Below are 20319 nucleotides of genomic sequence, written 5' to 3'. Positions count from 1 at the left end.
AAGATAAGACCTTGACCATCCTTGAGTGGCTTATCATGAGATAAGAAAGCATGCTGTCACACTGCGAAAGAGGCTCTGTTTTTACAAAGAAACATAAATCCTCCTGTCTAAAAGCATTCTAATTACAAATTACCTGGAGTGAAGAAGAAATTAGTCTTTTGACATTTGTTTAGTATTTTATTGTTTTACGCTTCTTGAGTTCTTTTTACCACTTCATTGTCAGGTGATGGTCCCTGTCAAAGACAGGACCTTGCAGTGGGTAGAAACTGCAGATCTGATCTGTACTGGGGATTACGTGAGTTTCTCCTTGTCCAAAGGGTGTTGTGGTTACAAGCACTGTGGACATCCAAGATTTATGGTGTGCTATTACTAGGAAAGTGAAATGCTTCTTTCTCTGTCTCCAGAATTAACGTATCTAATAGGTCCTCAAACATGTACTTTATTTTATTCGTTCTTGGGATAAGGAGGTTTATTAAGCAGTCTCTCAAAATCACTTCCAAATCTCTTCTCCCTTGTTATTTCTTAGTTATATAGGCCTTTTAGGTGTCTCCTCTCTGCTGCTTTTAGGGTTTGATTAAGTCCTTCTTGGTACTGAAGGACATTTGACCAGGCCAGCAGCCTTAGGGTGTGAGTACAGATCTGGGGAACCAGCCACTGCTCTGCTCTCACACTGTCTCCTTGTGCAGACAGGCATTCCAGCAGTAGGCAGCATCTTGGGGTGAATGACATCCCTCTTCCTATTGTCATATCTCACCCAGCTGCCATCACGGGAGAGCCTCATTGATCCAACAGCAGCCACCACCAGCCTAGCATCAACTCATGGCTAAAAATAACACAGGGTGGAAAAAAACACCTAACATCTAAATATAAATCTCTCATGCCTCAGTAGGGAGTATTGCATTTCCTAATCATTCAGTTAAATTGTTTAAAGATTGATTAATACTGGAAAGCTTTGTGTTTCCACCTTGGTCTCTGGTCTTTCCTTACCCTAGCTCTTTCTTAAGAAGGAAGGAGTTTCCTTTTCCTTCCCTCACAGTTCTCTCATAGCCCTTCCCTTGCTTGTGTGCCCTTTTTCATAAACCCCACTGCCTGCTGGAGTGGTGGGAGCACTGTGTGGTTCCCAGACACGTTCACAGTGCTGTGCTGGCTCCTGCAACTGCCTCCCAAAGAGCAGCATGTTAGGGCTAGAGGAAGGGTCCAGAGGGCACAGCGTGACACTCAGGGCACCATGACTTGCCATCTGCAAACTGGCATGATTCCCACAAAGTCAGCCTGTTGAGTTGTACCACCTGGGTTTGCCACCCACCCTTAACTGTGGCACAGGTTGAATGGAATAACACACAGACATGGAGAAAATGGCAAGAGTGGATTCTTTTCCCAACTCATCAGCTGTTTGCCTTTGAAAATCAAATGCTAGAGAGATTTCTTTCCTCAGGGAACACATGCCAAGCAATCGTGTTCCATTGTTGCTGGCAGATTTGTTTTTGCACACTTCAGACAGGAAGAATGGCACTCTCAGGGCGAAGACACTGGCACAGCTCAAGCGAGGTGGGAAGAGGGGAAAGAACCAGAGAGTGGTGGGGAAATCTGCAGTGTCTTTGCAACGTTCCCTAGCAACCTGTGCCCCCAGAGCCACTTCCAGTGGCTCCTCTTCATCAGTGCAGCTGCTTGGGCTGTGTGAGCCTTGCTGTGGTCTGACTCGTGCTATTTTGGGTTTAAAAAACGAAGCGTGTGATTGCAGTGCTGTCATGGGCATAAGGGCTTTGGATTACTCTCTTGCACAGATGGGAGCAATTCACAAGGAGGGTTAGGAAAGTGACTTTCTGTTCTTGCTTGAATGTTGTCTGGTACCAGCTAGTAAATACTGTCTTGTGACTTAAAGACTTTGCGATGAGTAGATTAGATAGCTCCCCTACCATTTGTTTTTCCTGTAAGGTGGTATTGCAGGGAGAGATTGTGTTGACGTTTCTGGAGTAACTTCTTTCCTTTCATGCGCTGCAGACAACACGTGGGTCTTTGCACAACCAACACGTGGAACTTTTTGCTGTCTGGGGCACCTTTGATAATTTTCTGAATGCTGCTTTGCCTGCCATTTCTATGCTCCTGGCCAGACTTTCTGCATCCTGTCTAGCTTCTGGGAGGTTTTAATAGAGATTCAGCACTGAGTGCCAGATGGGCATTCCTGAGGACCAGGACAAAAGCATCCGGCTATTTGTCTAACACAAATATTTACAGCCCGTACAGTGGGTGCTCTAAATGTGCTGCCTCTTGCACCTGGAATCAAAGCTGGAGATAGAACATCTTGAAGATAGTAAAAGCAGGGCAGGGGCTGCTTAGGACCCGGCTTCTTTGTCTTACCATTTGTGAACGAAGTTTCTTTCATTTAGCATCTGGAACCATCAAGTAACTTAAAACTGCATGTGAGCTTCCTTTCCTGTAAGCAGCTTCAGCCCTGAAGATGATCCATAGGGCTTTCAGCTGGCTTTGCTCAACTCTGTTGCAGAATATGTCACAACTGCTATCACAATCACAGAAGCATAAACAATAAAGCTGGAACAGACTTGTAGATCTGTCAGCTGCTCAGAGACAGGATCAACTCTGCCTAAGCTATTCTTCACAAATATTTGTTTGTTCCTACTCTGAAAAGCCTCAGTGATGGAAATCACAGACTCTCCCCAGGCAATTTCTTCCAGCATTTGCTGGCCTCACTGTTTCTCCTCCTCCGGATTGCAAACCCTTGAAAGTGTGTGAGTGATTTTCAGATGAGAGTCCTACACAGGATGGGGGCCTGAGCTCCTTATTTAATAGTGTAAAGCTAATGCAGAGGGGCAGAAAGGGAGCTTAGAGAGCAGAAGACATAGTTTGGAGGGAAAGAAGGGAAAGGCATCAATAAAGTCTTTGATGTTCACTTTTTTCTAGATATGCTTTTGAAATTTGCATGGCTCTTAGGAACAAGGATAGGTAATAAGGGAGGTAGAGGAGGCACACTTGCTCTGAAGGTCCTTTTCAAGAGGGAGCCAGCTCCTCAGAAGGAGAAAGGATAGAGGAGGCCCTGGAAAAAATGTTAGCTTGAGCTGGGAGTTCATAACAGGACCCCATGAAAGCCAGGCTGATATGGGTCCCACAAATGGGGACAGGAACTTTTAACTAAGCCCTAGAGCGTCACCTGCAAGGAAGCAGCTTTCAATCACCCATATCCCCAGAGAGTGGGGTCTTTGTCTGCACTGTTCACTTTTGGTCTGGCAGTCTGGGACCCAGTTTTCTCCCTGTGTCATATGTTCATGTGAAAGACAAATGCAGTTAGTCTGGGCCAAGCTTGGACAGCCTTGTTGACTCAAATAGTGCCTCTCGACCAGCCAGTGTACACCTGAGTACTTTGCTCACTTTGGCATGCTGAGCTAGATCCTCCACTGCTGTGTAAATCAGCGAGTTCCCTGGAGTGACTCTGATTGGCACCATCTGAATGTCTAACCCATCCTTTTCAAGTAAATTCTGCAGCAGAATTATTATATATATATCTTTGTTTTTCCCCTTCAGCCTTTGCTCAGTCAACCTGCGAGCTGCTTAATCATTAAAAAACAGAAGGAGGCTGCTGCTGTTGTTGTGGTTGAACAGGACATGAAAACAGTTCACGGATAAAGTGATCTTTTTAATACATCAAAATGGTCCATGTGCAATGTTATGTCCAGCCACAGTCCTCAGCCTCCTCAGTTCTAATTGCACAAGCTACCACCTCTTCCAGTTGGCTCTGTTCTTCACGAAGTGCTGCTCAACCAATTAGCGAGATAAGCTCATCTCTAGCCCCAGATGTATATGGACATCCTTCTTATCTGCATCTATGTACATGGAGAAATGTTTTGACAACTAAACATGGATCTTGTTGAGCTGTCAGTTCTGCTAACTCTCCCAAGTATCCCTTATTTATTGAACCATCAGGCTCTTCCTCACCTCCTCAGAGCAAGTCCCAGCCTCACACAAGAGAGGCATAGAAATACAGCTCAAGCATGGCCTTCTGAGCAGGGTGAGTTTCTTCAAACATTTGATGCCTTGAACAGTGTAGGTCATTAGGTCTGTATGTTAGTTCAGTGGCTATGCCCTTAGGATGGCAGCAGCCTTAGAGGCTGCAGCTGGGGAAATTTAGATTCCCTTCCTTACTGTACAGCCTGGTTTGGCTGCCAAGATCCTGGGGCTTTTCAAGAGGCTGATAGGAAAGCAGAGGATGAGTGAAAGCAGTAGAATAGCTCTGAATCCAGGGAATCCCATATTCCCTTCTGGCTCCAACACCAAGCAGGGCATTTCTTCTCCTTGTTCTTTATTCCATAGGTACTTCTATAGCACACAGCACAAGCCACAGCACAAGCACCTATGCACTTACCATTTTGATCATCCTGGCCACAGAGTAGTTTTCCATTTGGCTGGAAAGCATGCCTGTGACAGACATGGGATCACATAGTACATGTGGCAGAGAAGCGGAAGGGAGGAAGATGTGACACTGAAACCCAATATAACCCTTCTCTATGGGAATCAAGTGAGACTAAGGCTGTGGTGCTCTGCCCTGGGTACCTACTCTCCCTGATGTTCCATCAAGAACACATACACACATGTATCTGGAAGCATCTGACCAATCCCATAGACTGAAACTGCTGAGTTTGGTTAGCACTTGATAGTTCTTGGACAAGGGAAGTGATTCAGTAAAATCATCTGATGCTGACACCTCTCATTTTCTCTTGCTTTTCTGCTTGCTCCCTGCTCTGAGGATACCATCAGTCCATCTTTCCATTTCATACAACCTCTTTAGCACACTAGTCTTCCCTAAGCCACTCTCCTTCATGCAGTGGGTGCACACAGCTCTCTTTCCATGGACTCTTGCCAGCTCTGGAAGCTCCTAGCCAGGCTGCACTTTCTTCTTCCTCTCCATCTCATCCCACCCTCTCCTTTGATGCTGGGCTCTGGCTTAAATCACTTACTGCACTCTGCCTTCTGACTGGTCTTCCTCTCTTCCTACTGGCGTTTTTCTTTTGCCTTTGTAGTTCTACCTTTTTTAATTGTTATATTTGTGTTGATAAGGGCTAATTTCTTTTCCCTAGCTCTTTCCTCTGATTGCCAGAGCCCTGATCCCGGATCTGACCTTGACCTCTCTGCTCCTGTGGCTCTTCTCTGCCCAGGGCCATCTCCTGCCCTATGCATGAGCAGGATTCACAGAATCCACAACAGGAATAGAACAGCAAACTCAGATCTTCACTCCTATTCCAGCAGGTTGCAAGAAAGTTGAGACCCATTGGTGAAACTTCCTGCAGCATTTTTCAATAGCCCATAATCCCTGCTTCTGCCTTCCTGCCACAATTTGGCCACCAGATGGGACGTGCTGGGTCTTCAGCCTGTAGTTCTCTCTGAGGGAACATCATTCCTCATCTCTTGCTGCCCTTTTCTCAGCTCCCACCTCCCTTGTGATTGTGGGAAATTCCTGAGCAGGGACAGTGTTTCAAGGGAGACTTGGAGCTTTTTATTTGAGTAATACTTAACTGCCCTGGACTCTATTACAGGAGAATTATGACTTTGTTGAGAAATTTCTATTGCTGTGAGCCAAATGAGAGATCATTTTCATAAGTACATTGGGTGAAATAAATGATAATCTAGATGACGGGTATTTACCCTGGCCTTTTTCCTCCAAGTGCAGTATAGAATTTGGCACTGCTTTCTTCTGAAAATATTATTTCTGATTATCTTGAGGTAATTGATAGTGAAACATGTACAAGCAGCAGTGCTTAGGCTATCAAGATGACGTTCACTGGGGGCTGCAGCCCTTCACTCTCTCCTCCTTCTTTTCTTGTGCATTACTTCCTCTGCTCCTGATGGCACTGTTTAATTTCACCACCTTTTTCCATACTGCCAGTGTGTCCTATCCTCTGCCTGACGTTGCTCAGCATCACAGTAGCACCTGCAAGGACAGCTAATGCCTTGTGGGTGTGGCTGCACCGTGACCCTGCTGTCAGACCCTTTCCAGGCTCTGATGTGAGTGAATAGCATTAGGTCTGCAAGCAAACTACCCACTTTTGCTGGGCACCTCTATTTCACAGAAGGTGAGAGGGTTCTCTAAGTTTTTAAACACCAGTCATGATGAACTCCAGTGTGGTAATTTTGTGAAGAGACCATTGTCTTGCTTGGAATGGAGACAGCAAAGAGGCCAAGCTTGCTGTTAGAAGTGGTACATGTGGTCTGCTCAACACTGACAGTCTGGGTAATTTCTTCTTATGAATTAAATAACACATGTTTGCAAATGGTACTTGATATGATGTTAGATGGCTGAGCTGAGATTTAGGCAACTTAGCCTACGGAAGCCTCTTGATGGGGAGAATTAGTTGTTTTAAATGCAGTAAAGCTTCAGTCTCTTAAAGGTGAATAAAGCAATTCAGCAACAAAACCATCCATGTAGATGGTATAAAATATAGAGACGCTCTAATTGAGGCAGAGATGAGATGAACTCTGATCTTTACTGCCTGCAGATTGTCTTGAGCTATGTCAGTACCCTTTTAATACTCTTCTCTACAGTCTTACCACAAGACCTGGAGGTGCAAGCTAATGAGCTCTTCCTCTGACTTCAACGAGTAGCAATCTTCTCATTATTATTTGCAAATTCTCTTTTCTCTTGCATCATTGGAAAAGGTGTCATTTTGAAAATTTTTTGTCACCCTTGAAGCACACCTTAGCTGAGAGGCGAGCCCAGTAGATGACCTAGGCAGAATCCAGATGTTGGGACTATCTCTTAAATCTCTGCCTCGTTTTCCGTGACTCAGTCACTGAAAGTCAAATGAAGGATCCTATTCAGTGCTTACACTCTCTGATGGGTCCAGAGCTCCCCATTTTCTTTCCAGAGGAACTTGTACCCATTTTGTTAGGAAGGGTTGGAATCCTCCAGTTACCACTTCAAGAAACATGGCCTGTGCAAAGTTAAAAGAAAAACAGCGAAGCTCTTAGAGCAAAAACAGCTACACACAAGGAAAAGAGAACAAGTAATTCTGGGATCAGAACATGAGTAAAATGGAGAAATCTTCCAATTGTGAAATAAGAAGAAGTGTCTTAGTCCAGCAGGAATTTGATTTGATTTGCCAAACTATTGATTTCTCTAATATTATTCTTATCACTTTTATTTATACAAGATCACTGAGGGGCATGTTGGGAGACCAGTATTTGTTTGGAAAATGTTAGAATCTTGACAGACAAAATGTAGGCACATGTGAGTGAAAGGAGGCACAATTTTGGCTACTAACTAATAGTCATAATTTGTACTCATTCAGCGTCTTTCATTCAAGGATCTCAGAGCATTTTGTAATCAAGAGTTCATTGAGACTCTCAAACTCTCTTGAGACAGCCAAGCATTATGAACACCATTTATAACAGCAGGGTGCAGGATCAGACTGGTTAAGAATATTGCTGAGGATAAAGCTCAGGAATCCATCCCTTCAATGCTATGAATGTTGAACCAAGCACCCACTCCAGTCTGAGAAGCTTTTTTTTTTTACTGTAATTTATATATATAATCTTTTAATGTTAAGCAAAATATGTAGTCTTCATTTAAGTCACTGGTGTCCTGGGAAGTGTAATGGCCCATGTCACAGTTGACTAAAAGTGAGATTACAGATAGTGGGTTAAACACATTTGGTTAACCATTTGTTTGCTGTTATAGTTTTCACATGAAAAAAGCTTATATTAAAACCTGTCTTGGTGATGGAAAGTGATGTGATTTTAGGTTTCTTTGTGTATTAAAACAGAAACACAATTTGCATATTTTAAGTATCTTTTCTAGCATATTCAGGCATCTGGCAAGAAAGCTATATTTAAACTGTTAAAACAGTATGAATGCAAGTTTCACATGCAAAATTAGTACCACTAAAATGGTGAGATTTATTTTTCTTTTGAAACAAGTGATGCCCCAGCAGTTCTGTTTTTGTTACCTGATAAGGCACTGCAGCTGGGGCAGCCTATTTTTTCACTGGGCGACGAACCTGAACCGCAGGGCCAGGTGTTGCTCCTTGCAGGAGCGCCTGGTCCAACCCCCAGCTCCACACGGTGAATGGTGGTGAGATTCCTGGGTGCTGCGGTCGCTGCACCGGAGGTGTGTGAGCCCATCGTGCGGTGTCGCCTTTCATTGTCTGTGAAAACAGTTGAGCTCTGCCTTTGTGAAGTGCTTTGCAAATGAAAAGCTTAAGAAAGGGCAAAGCTCGATTATTTCCTTGGATTCTTAAGGACGTTTCTGGGAGGGTAGGCTTTGGAAGGAAGGCACTTTTTTCGATCGTTTCATTGTGGCAATGAATCGTCTGGGCGAGTTGTGTGCTGTGTCAGCAAACACATCTTTTTTCATCAGGATGAATATTGGAACATTCCCATTCTTATTAGGTTTGCCCCTGGGCTTGTCCCCTAAGATGGGAATATGGCTCGGTTGATGGGGAGACCAGGAGCCCCACTTTGGAGTGCCGGTCATTGCAATTGGAGTCCCCCACAGCTTGATGTCTTTCGGTAGTGCTGCCTTGGACTTGCACAAAGCATCTTTGTACAGGTCTTGAGGCTCATCACCTGCCCAGGCAAGAAGCCCTAGATGGCACTGTGTACCCCATGGTGTATAGCCAAGATGACAAAAAGTGAATTCAAACCCTTGTACAGCACATCCCTGTGCAGCTTGGGACCAAGGCTCTGAGACTGTCATCTCGTATGGATGCTTGTGGCTCCTACTCTGAAATGCAGATTTTGACCTGTTGATAGCAGTAAATATAATGCTCAATTAATTAATGCTTTGAAGGCCGTCCTGGAAGCCTGTAGTATTACAACAGAAAGGAGGGGAGTTGATAAGCAGCCTATTGGGTCTTCACTGCTGGTGATGATACATGGGAGTAAGAGAGTGCTTGACTCTGAGCCCAGAGAGATGTAGCAAGGCAAGCAGCTTAGAGCAGAATAAAGCCTTCAATCTTGAAACAATAGATGAGGAAGCATAAGACCTCCTGATGTAATTTTATAAAGCAGACTAAGCTCTTTCAGCCAAAACCATAGGGCTAAAATGATGCAATCTCTTTATTTGCGTGTGGATGTAATGGTGACACCTCAATTCTCCCGCTCAGTAGTACCATCCAGCTTGTGCTTTGAGTTCCTGGCTTTTTTTGAAAGTGCCTAAAATGTCTGTTACCAAAATAAGTGGGGTTAATGGAAAAACAGCCTGCTCCCCTTTTCATAGGAGATAAACCTTGACAAGTGAAGCATATTTGTGTAGTGATAGGGCCGAGAAGCCCCAGGCAGGATCAGGCACTGCTGCATTTGTTTCTGTGTATACATTAAAGCACCAATGGAACACTAAAATGTGGTATTTTATAGCCGTTCTTATGTGAAATATAGCTTAAATCTGCTGTTTTCTGAGATAACATGTAAAAAATTTATTACTTGAAAATCTGTTTGTTTTGCTTTTTCTAATGAGAAATGGCCAGTATTGCTCCGTAAAAATCTAGTTCATCTGCTGTTAACCCTGAATATATAAACAATCCACAATGTCCAGCAGAAAAAAGGACTTGCCATAATGTCAGTGGAAGGTGTCATTTAACACAGTCGTGCTCAGTGCAGAAGCAAGAAGCAGATAGCACTGTTTACAGATTATCCAGCTTTTATAATACCTAGCAAAAATAACCAGCCCTTCCAGATTCAAAACATTAGTGAGAACATGAAGAATAGCAAGAAAAGCTACTTAGTCTGTTTGCATATAATAGCATAAAACAATCCAAGGACAAAACAGTCATGTTCATTTGTTACCATGCTTGATGATTAATAAAACACTCTGTCTCCGTGTAGTCACTTACATTGCAGAAGCTTGGAGAGCTCTGCAGGCACTGATTAATTGAGAAATATTGTTAAACCCATTTTACAGAGTAATTAGGATATGCGTATGGTGATCCTGTTGAATTCAGTATCAGTACACAAAGATTTCAGTTTCATGACTGTAAGCTATAAGTTCTTCTCTGGTGAGTCAAAATAGACATCTGTATGAGCAGCCTTTTTCGGAAGTCTGGGAAACTTCTCGGCTCTGTAGTGATTTTGCTATCTGGCTCTATTGTCTTGCTTTTAAAATATCAACAAGATCTACCTCTCCTTCCTACCTGTCTGTATCCCAGTTTCACAATGTAAGAAAAAAGAGGCAATTGTGCAAAATTGCAGACTGTGAAGTTAAAACAGAGGAAAATATTTTTATTGTTGTTATTACTCAAATTCTGTGTAGCTTAATGTCACAAGAGATCACTGAAACTAAGAGCTTAGCAGGATTAGAATAGGACAGTCAGTGTGCTTAGATAGCTAAGTAAGGATACAGTTACAGTAATGAAGTTTAAAAATAAAGAAAAAATATCCTCTAGAGCTTTGAAGCAGTTACAAAACTGTCCTACTTCAAAGCAAGGCAGTGTTTAACGAATGAGGGCTCTGCTGCCAGAACTGTATGTTCTGGATTGCTGGTTTGCTGTGGGAAGTGATGGCAGGGCAGGTGGGCAGCAAGGCAACCAGTGGCTTGCCCCATTCTGGCGTGTCCCAGGGGAGCCTTCTCTCCTGCCAGCCCAAAAGCTTGTGATTTTGAGCTGCTGGTATGGGCCAGAAGGCACTGGCTGTCAGTGGAAATCTCATCATGCAGGGCAGCTTCCTCAAAGGATCTTCATGACTTATTCTCCAACCAGGAGTAAAGCAAGGAACGTGCGTGCTGCAGGGATTTCAGGCAGAACTGTCTTTTCAGGAATCTGTATGTGCTCTGGCAGCTGTAACCTTTCACTGGGAAAACAAATCAAGAATTAAAATATTTTTTTCTATTGCATCTCCTCTGTAAGAGTTGGCCTTAATTATGAACTGAAATACAGCTGTAGGGAATCTTGGTATCTATTTGGGAGCGCAACTCATGAAAGACATGGCACCATGCTGGATTTCTTGCTCTGAAAGTTTGCAGTTGTTTTGGACAGTCAATAATTTAAATGAAGAAGTATGGTCTTTGTCAGACCATTGAATAAAAATATGCTGTGATGCTATTTAACTATTGATTTAACTGATGATCAGTTTTGGTGAATGAAGTGAAGGGAAAGGTCCAACTTTATGCAGTCGAACAAGGAGAAAAAAAAATTAAAGGGAAAGTTGCTAACAGTAAAAGATGTTTCTGGCTGCCTTGCAGTTCCAAATTGGACTAATTCTACCTTCTGTGAAGAAGATAATTTCCATGTTTCTGTAATTGGGAACACGTACTTGAAGTTATTTTCTCTCAGAGAGAAGAAGCTTCTTCTACAATATTTGCAAATGGACAAGAAAAATGACCACATAACAGTGTTTTCTGGAGTGACGGTGCATTCATCAAAACACCACCTTCAGTTGTCTTTGCATATTTTGCACTGTGGCTTTTACCCCTTTGGGTAAATATTTTTATGTGGATGGGGAAGGTTCTCATTGGTGAATGCTCTGGGCAGCCCTTACGGCAGAGACAGCTGATTACCAGTGAGGCCTGGAGTAGAAAACATGTGCCAGGGAAGCACTGAAATAAGTATCAACTTTGTGTACCAAAATAGTTATACAGTGATTCCACGTGACTGCTTCTTTTGACCTGGCTTTTTAGGAACTGAACTTTAATGAGGAAGATGAGCCAGATGTTGTTGCAGTGCTTTGATAGTGGCACAAGCAATTAGCTCACTTCCTTTGTAGCATGAAGATATTTTCTGCCACAGAGTTTAACCCTGGGAGTGCTGGCATTTTCCTTAATATCCTGTTAACTAGGTGTGCAGGACAGTGTTTATTCAGGAATGCTTTTGCATCTGCACGTGTAACTGCAGTCCTCTTCTCTTCCCGAGTTTGCTCCTGCAATCTTCTTGTCTTCCCTGAGGTTGCTTGGTATTTGATGGCAGTAGCAGAGGATGGACTCAGGTGCTTGTGCTTCCAAAGCATAGTCCCTCCTGTCAGCTTTTTGCTGACCACGGCTCTTTTCCATTTTCCTGGGTCAGTTTATCATCCCTGATGTTTCTGTGAGTGGTGCTCAGGGAATTTGGGAGGCCATGTTGCAATTCAGTGTAGACCCCATCTTTGAGATATGTCTAGCTAAGGAAGTGGATATTTGCGTGCATTGAGACATCATGGAGAAAAGAGAACACACAAAGGTAACTGTGGTGACAGCAAATTGTATTTCTAGACAGCCTTGATCATTGTACAGATCAGGAGAAAATAGAGGAAGTTTAATATAAACAACAACACCACAACTCTGTTTTATAAGGAAAGCCAGTGTTATATTTTTACCCTGACCTAACAAAGGAGGAGGAAGGAAACTGTTTTGCTGAAACAAGCATTTTAGATTGGACTAAAGATACACTTTTCTCTCTATGTTTGTGTGCGTGCATGTCCCAGCAAACTCAACAGCACGTTCGTATGAAATGCATTTTCCTGGAGGCACGTAGTCAGCATGTGCCATGCAAGGAGGAAAAATATGTGCCTAGCACTACTTAAATGCTGGTCAAAAAGGCATAGCATTTTAGTGAAAATAAGTTAAAGTGTCTCATAACATTGTGATTGGTATTTGTTATTTTAGCTGACATTGACTACTGGATAAGAAATCTGCCTAGTTTGGAAATGTGCAATGTAGATAAAACACAAGAGTGGCCTATTTATTGTGTATGTAAGGCAACGTGGCCTCCAAAACCAGAGAGAGCAAATGGGGGAAATACAGGGATGGGGGCCATCATCAGCTTCGGGCTGTACTGTCTTCTCCATGCCAAGTCTAGGAAAGGAGTCTCTGCTGATGGGATGGCAATGGTCATTCTTTTCTGCATGGAAACTGAAATAGGTACAACACCTGGAATAATACTTTGAGAAGCTCAGTTGTCAGATTGATTTCTTAGGCTAATAAATCCTTGGCTGCACTTGCTGTGTTAAAATATACATTCAGACGAGATTCGTGATCAGCTCTTAGGAACAAGAGAGCAAAGGGAAAAAATATGTTGTTCCAAGATTAAATGCTTTACATTTGACACCTTTAATTGGCTTATTAATAAACCTTTTTTTTTAGGGTTATGCTATTTATTATTCTAATGAAGCAGTTGTAAACTAGACTTCAAAAAACAGCCACAAAGCACTGGCAAAGGGAGTCTGAGTGTTCTGGGTCAAATACCCGTCTCTGAAACTTCTAGTCATATGAATGGCCTTATCCCCACTAAAATTATGTGTCCCACAGATATGGCATTTACGTGACTTAGAAAGCAAATGTAATTCTTGTGCACCATACTGCCTGCCTCCCCACATGAAAAAGTAAGTTTTGGTAACCCAAACATATCAGCATGGTTGCATTTGTACAATGACAATTTGTACAATTACTGCTCTGAGTGTGGACATTCAGGATTTTCAGATGTTCAACAGCTTCCTCAGAACAACTGCTAGGCAACCAGAATTCCTAGAGAAATACACTAAAACCTTAAATATTGTTCAGAAAAAAAAATCATAAGCAAAAAAAGGAAACATCTATGGGAAAACCTGAATGTATGGTAGGGCCAATCTACATTCTCAGTCAGGGAGTCTGCATGTATGGCAAACAGACCTCACACAACCCTTCATGAAAATTCATCCAGCCTGGGGCTTATTCCAGGTACACTTTTTTCCCAGGGGACTGTGCCACCCCTCTCCCTTGTGCACTTCTGCTGTTCGACTACAGAGCAGTTGTCGGGCAGGCAGCCGGTGCAACTTCTGCATCGTGTGTGCACAGCAAATCCAGCCCTTCCAGGGAGCACAGGCATGTGCTTATGGGCTCAGTGCCTATGAGGAAGATCAGGCCAACAAGTGAGGAGGGTGATGGTGTACAGCTTAGCATGGACCTGGAAAATAAGTATGTTTAGGAACATGCAAGAGTTTGGTTTCTGGGAGTGGATGATTGAAGTATTATTGCTAAGTGCTGTTCTGAGACCTTCTCTACATTGATTGATGTCTCATTTGAAATCTCCTTCTTGCCTGAAAGAAAAAAGCATCAAGGCATTTAGTTAATTCTCTTGCAGTGCAGTGCTTTAAACCTGCTGTTCTTTGTTGAACATCACTGGCTCAATAAAGATTCATCATGTCAGGTGTAGTCTCTGTAAGCCAGATAGAAGTGGCCAGTGTATTGTTTCTTCAGTGATTTTACATTTTCTTGCCATGTAAGTAGGTATGGAGCATAGAAAAACACTTCCTTGTTTCATATCAAAAGTCCAATCCGTGATGAAGGCAGCAATTAATCAATGAAATCACTTGCTTTACTGAAATGCTGTGTTTCATAAATAAGTTAGTTTTCATATGCAAGTCTTTCAAGAAAGCAGTGCACACAAGGAAAGCTGATGTCAGCATTTTTTAATCCTGAAATGACCGAGTTTCTTATTATGGACACTAAACTTAGCTGCTTCTAAGAAACTTCTAGGCATAAGACTAAGTCTGTGCTTCTCAAAATATGCCCATAATTCTGGTGTTTTCCAGGGAGAAGATGCTCTGAAACAGACTGCAAATACTGTATGCAGCTGTTAGCATATTGAAGGCCAAGAGAACCCAGTTTCTATGTCCATACTAAAACATTTGTATCCCTAATACTAAAAATCTGTGGACCAGCTCCTGATCTCACTAATGTTAACAGCAGGATTTCTGTCAAAACAAACAAGAAGAGAACATAACTAGCATCTTTGAAATATCTGTTTCTGTCCATATACTCTACCACTGTAGGAATGATTGTTCTAGCATCTTTTATGTTGAGTTGTTAAGTGATGAAAGCTTTTATTAAGTCTAAACTTAAATACTTCCAAAGCCTTTTTTAGTGTTGGAAAGCATTTGTATCAAGTTATCTTTGAAATAATTTTCTTCTTTATTTATTATTGTGTGCTACCCAGTAGACACCTAATTATGAGGCAGAGAATACTTCTCATTCTAGGAGGATATATAGCACTTGACTGGATGTTTTTCAGAGTCCATTTTCATTACGTTAAGTGAGATGTTTACTTGCTTGAATCCCTTGGGTTTTAAAAAAAGCAAAAACAAGACAAAGAATGAAGTTCAACACTGAACAGCCAATAGACCCTCTTACTGTGTGTGAATGCTTTTATATCACATCACATCACGGACTGTCCTTTTTTTCCAGAGTGGATATCCAAGCTCTGGACCTGCATCAAGCACTCCTGCCTTCAGGCCTGAGGATGAGCTGGAACATCTGACCAAGAAAATGCTGTATGACATGGAGAATCCTCCCTCTGATGATTACTTTGGTGAGCCATGTCACAAGTGTCCGTAGCTCTCTTCTGTATTTAACAGGTGCAGTGACGGGGAGGCCTCTGGCAGCTGCACTGGTAACGTAGTGACACTCGTACTGATGGATGTGCTTTCCACGCTTGGGCTGGAAGTGTAATCAGCCATAGGAATTCCTCTGTAATTTCAGCATAAATCTCATGCTCACTCACTGTATGTTTGTAATCTGTCTGGTTTTAAAGTTGAATTTTTCAGTGTCTGGTTCATTTTCACACCATCTGTCCCCAGCTTCTTGGCTACCTGTCTGAACTCAGGTGTGGTGTGCTGTCTTGCCTGCCTGCCCCATCGCTCCCTTCTCATTGCAGCTGCGAAAAACCTGGAAGTGTAAATGTGTTCTGCTTCTAAGGCATGGATTTTCATTTTCTGTGTGCTGGCACAGATAAAAAGAAAATCCAGTTTGAGTCAATCAGGGTGGTTATACATGGGGACCTATTAGCCCAGAACTGGGTCTAACTAGCACAAGGAAGACAAATCTGAACTGATTCACTCATAACCCTATCATCTTCCTTGCCTGGAAAAAGATAATTGTCTAATTTCCTTCTTAAGTGATGTAGAACAGAATTATCTTAGGCACCTGTAGGTATAGAATGTATATCTTGCCTTTATATGAAACATAGGTGATATGGGGGCTGAACTCTGCATTAAAGTCGAGAGTCTTGGGCACATTTGATGCATCTGCCTGTATGTTTAGTTTCTTACAGGCTTGGGTAATAGTGTTGTTAGGAAACAAACTGTGACAGTTTGTAAAGTTAAATACTGGGACAGGCCATTCATTTTGTGTTCTTTATCTTCCCTTATTTCATAATTTCTTAAAAATTTCATTTAGATTGCTCCCTAGCTCTCTTTGCTATAGAGTTTGAATGGACCAGAACATTTCTGTCTTAAAGAAACTTTTGTGGTCAGGTTTAATCCAAAAGCAGGTGGTACCAAGGTTTAACTAATAAATGAGGATCTTGCAGTGGCAAGAATCTGATAACACGAGCAGGTTAAGATGTTCTCATCAAACAAACATTGCCCTTGTAGATGGAGTTGATATCAGTCCCCATTGTCCATCAGTACCTTCTACCTTCTGTGGTCTCCACCCTCACAACCAAAATGTCTTCTCTGTCAACATTAGTAGTCATCAGAGTTGATGACTATCACTGATCTGAGGTGTGAGCAGGAATGGCTAATTGAATAGAGAATAGCCAGAGAGCATTTTCTGTGTTGATGAGTTTGACTTCATCTCTGCCCATAGCCATTTGGGTTCACTCTTTGATGTTTTAAACACGAAGCAACAACCAGATAAACATAATATTTAGCTATTAACTGGGTAGGCAGGAGGGAGAAACTTCTTTCCTGCTCCCTTTAGGCAAATGGCTGAAGCCCTGAAGCATGAGATTTGATTATAGTAATTTTTTTAATGCAGAACTGTGTGGCAGGAGTTGGTGGATGGACCAGAGCCCATCCAGTTTTCCTTTTAGCCGAAGAAGGTAGGCAGATGAACAAAGAACTTGGAGATGCACAGGCTTCAAGGTCAGAAAGTACCTTTCCATTATACTGCCTAATGTCTTACTCTTGGTTTGTCCCAGAAACATGATTGAATCATGACTTAAAAAAAAAATAGAAATCTAATCTTATCTTAAAGACTTCTAGCAATGGTGAGTCAACCACCTACCCTGATAAGCTGTTCTAGTGATTAATTTTCCTCACAGCTCGGAAATTGCTTCCTGAAGTGAAGCTTTAGTTTTGTTTAGCACTTGTATTTATGAAGCTGAAAAGCTCGGATTTTGCAGACTAATACTGTATGCCTAAGATGGCTCTGCTCTGTTTGAGAGGGTGGTACATCAAAGTTTCTTCATCCAAAAGGGAAGCATAGCTCAAACGGTTGGAACATAAAGTCTCTCAATGTGAGGTCATCAATTTGGCTATCAGATGGGAGGTCAGAACAATGCCATGCCAATAGCTCTTAATTCAGCAGGAGACAACAAAATGGAAAGGAGGCTTCAGAGCATTCACAAGTTTTGCCAGAGTTTAAGTGGTGGCATGATCAAAGATGGAATGATCATTCATGATGCAAGGTGGAAGATGCAAATCAAACAACCTTAGTCCTGCCTTGGTGATGTGTAATTACCAACTACACCTGATTGCTTTTCTAATTGCACTGAGTGTATGCTACTGAAGTTCATCTCTGAAGCAGTATCCAGCCTCGACATTCCTGATGTGCAGAAGAACCATGTGTTGGGCTGATCATCTCCTCAGCTTTCTAAGCATGCTATGCCCCAAACAGCCATTTAGGAGCATTATCTATCTAACAAGATACATAATGCCAGACCACAACTGCTTTTTATGGTTGGATACCATCAAAGTGGTAGGCTGCCCTCATCCTCCTAGGTTCGTTCCAGCCCAAGCTCCTCCCTGGGGGAAGATGGTCACAGTAGATGAAGCCCTTTGATATGGCAGTGCAGGCCGGGAGTTCTGTACTAATTCTGGCTGTGTCAGAACTCAATACCCATCTCTACTTGAGCTGTCAGCCAGTGCCTTTCAGTAACTTCGTGCTCATGTGGAAAGAGCAAATTAAGTGTGGGAGGAAAAAGAGTCTTTCAACTTTGGTTAACTGTCTCAAACAATATCCCTGCCCTTGTGCTGTATTTATTTAACATGGTAGTGTGGACTGTACAGGATTCATATGGCACATTGATCAAATAATCAGAAAAAGGACAAATGGGCAGAGACATTGACTCTGATTTGCATTAAATATCTTATGCCTGAGGTCTAACTGCCATGGTAATTGTAGCATACCAGATAGCTGTCAGCTAATCACTTTTATTAGTTTGAATTTAGAAAACTGGATTTCAGCATATTAAAAGTTGGTTAAGTGCAGATAGGTTTTGAATTGAGGAATCTAATTAACCTTGCTAGAAAGCTGCAAGGCGTTATATTAAGTCATAAAAATAATTTGTTGGAATAATTACATTTGAACTGTCAGGCTGGAGAAAGGTCATTTTACTTGGCCCGTCAGCACTCTGGAATCTTTTTCTTAACCATTTTCCTTCTGCAGTTTCACTTGCTGTATCTCTGGTTTTCAGTCAAGCCATCTTGATTCTGGAGTCAGCAGAATCTTCCCAGCAGTGGGCAGAGTGGAGGTTCCTTGGGAGGGAAGAGGACTAGGAGTCACTGAAGTTGTCTCTTTGCCCTGGAAATGCTGGCTGGTCACGCTGGCAGACCAAGTGAGCTGAGCTCAGGAGCAGGACAGTCAGCACTTCCATCCAGTCTGTGCTCACTGCACCTTTCTGCAGCTTCCCTGGGTGCAAATTACTGAAGGTGGTTTCAAGGCTGGGGGAACTGTTCTAGGCAACTGTTGTTCATGCAAATACACACAGCTGGCAGCATGGCATGGATCACACTGCCTTCCCAGGGAGCCGGGGCACGTGGTGGGAGCCAGAAGCAGCATGCTGGAGACACACTTCGGAGCAGCAAGATCACAGTTGTCAGCTCTGTTGCCTAGGCTTGTCGCAGCAGCACAATCCAGCCACTGGGAAATACTCTAGCTGCCATTGGCAAGGCAGTGCTTAAGCATGGAGGTATCATCACTAAACACAATAATTTAAAAAAATCACTGTACATTTTTAGGAGTTAAACATTCATGTTGCGTATTCTACCTAACCTGATTTTGTTAAGGCCAGACTACTATAGTAAGTCTAAGCACCCCAATCCTTGATGTATGTCCCCTCCTACCCTCCTGTAGATTCTGGAGTGACTTCTCCTGGGAAGTCCTTGGCAGATCAGCAGATTGAAGTCTTTTAAGTCTAAGCTGCTCTTCTTTCTTTACTGCTGATTCAGTTGCTGATCTGTGGTAGTTGGCTGTCTTTAATCAAATCCCTTTTTATTAGAAAGGATTCCCAAATGTGTTATGCACTCTGCAGGAGGGATAGTTTCTCTCTATCACAGCCCTCCCTGTTGATAAATGTGCTATTGTAGACAGGCATGTCTGATTTGTTGAAAAAAATAATACTTTGCGGAGTGGAAATTGGTTAAGGTTGAGAGAGGAGAAATGGATACTTATAGGAGATTAGAATGAAACTATCAGAATTGTTTGTTTGCCGCCATGGGAAATTACAGCCCCTGATTTTGCATTTAAAAAACCCCAACAAAATACACACACACAAAGATCACAACTGTTCTGGACCACTGTTTCAAGTCTCACAGAAAGAAATGACTTCTGGCAGCTTATCAGTCTCTATCACCATGTAGACAGTGTTGATTAAGACTGGAAAAGTGCCATCGGGGCCCCTCATCTCCTGTTGCCTTCTGGACTATGTCCCAGCTGAGTCACTCCTCACAGCAGAGTTTCCCTGGCTGGTGGGAACAAACTCTCACTAGTATTTTACCATAGCTCAGAGCTACCAAAGGAACTACCAGTTTTATGTATTGGATAGTATAGCAGTCTCCTTTTGTAGTTCCAGTGTGCTGCAGGAATGCACATGGGGAGAAGAGAGGTGCTGAAATGGTCCTGTTGGAAATACTCAGTTTGTGCAGTAAAGGGATCTTGATTTATCTCAGAGATGATAATTCAGGATATGTGGTTTTCTTATGTGTATTTTCTGTATTCCCAGATTTTGACAAGGGGAGAGATGGTGCAGTGTTGGGCTGAGGAGCAAGGCCAATAAGCAGAATGCTTGACTTCCTTTTCTGGTCCTCATCTTCACCTCTTGTGAGACCTGTGGCAGATCATTTTACCTTTCTAAACTTAATTTTTTCCCTTTACACCCGGTTTTCAGGAGATGATTAACAACAGCAATTGTATGAGTTCCTCCCATTGAGAAGCCTTTGTCTCCAATGGTTCTTTGAGATGCCATGTCACAGTTAAGACTAAAGAATGATATGTGGCACCATTGAATCTCTCAGGGCTCTGTCAGCCTTTCCTGTCAGTGGCTTTGTGTCTCCATTAGGCTTCCATTCATAAGCTAAAAATCCTTCACTAGGGCCAGAGACCTTGTGTCCAAACAGTGTTGAATGCATTCCCTAATTTTACTTCTCGAGGGG

General features: G+C 42.6%; 1 protein-coding gene across 8 annotated transcripts in view; it reads left to right on the top strand.

The window, feature by feature from the left end:
* LPP (LIM domain containing preferred translocation partner in lipoma) overlaps positions 1-20319 on the top strand; it is a 328422-nt gene that overhangs the window by 235428 nt on the left and 72675 nt on the right. For all 8 annotated transcript variants that reach the window (XR_003528319.1, XM_027647152.1, XM_027647153.1 and 5 more), the window contains one exon: positions 15131-15254. Coding sequence is in view for 7 of the 8 variants with exons in the window: in XM_027647152.1 (XP_027502953.1) it covers positions 15131-15254 (124 nt within the window). In the remaining variant the exon portion in view is untranslated. The remainder of the gene's footprint in view (positions 1-15130; positions 15255-20319) is intronic.

This window comes from Corapipo altera, unplaced genomic scaffold, assembly GCF_003945725.1.
Source record: "Corapipo altera isolate COAL_440 unplaced genomic scaffold, ASM394572v1 113, whole genome shotgun sequence".
NCBI lineage: Eukaryota > Metazoa > Chordata > Aves > Passeriformes > Pipridae > Corapipo > Corapipo altera.
Note: the sequence above shows the minus strand (reverse complement) of the source record. Positions and strands in the feature narration are given on the sequence as shown.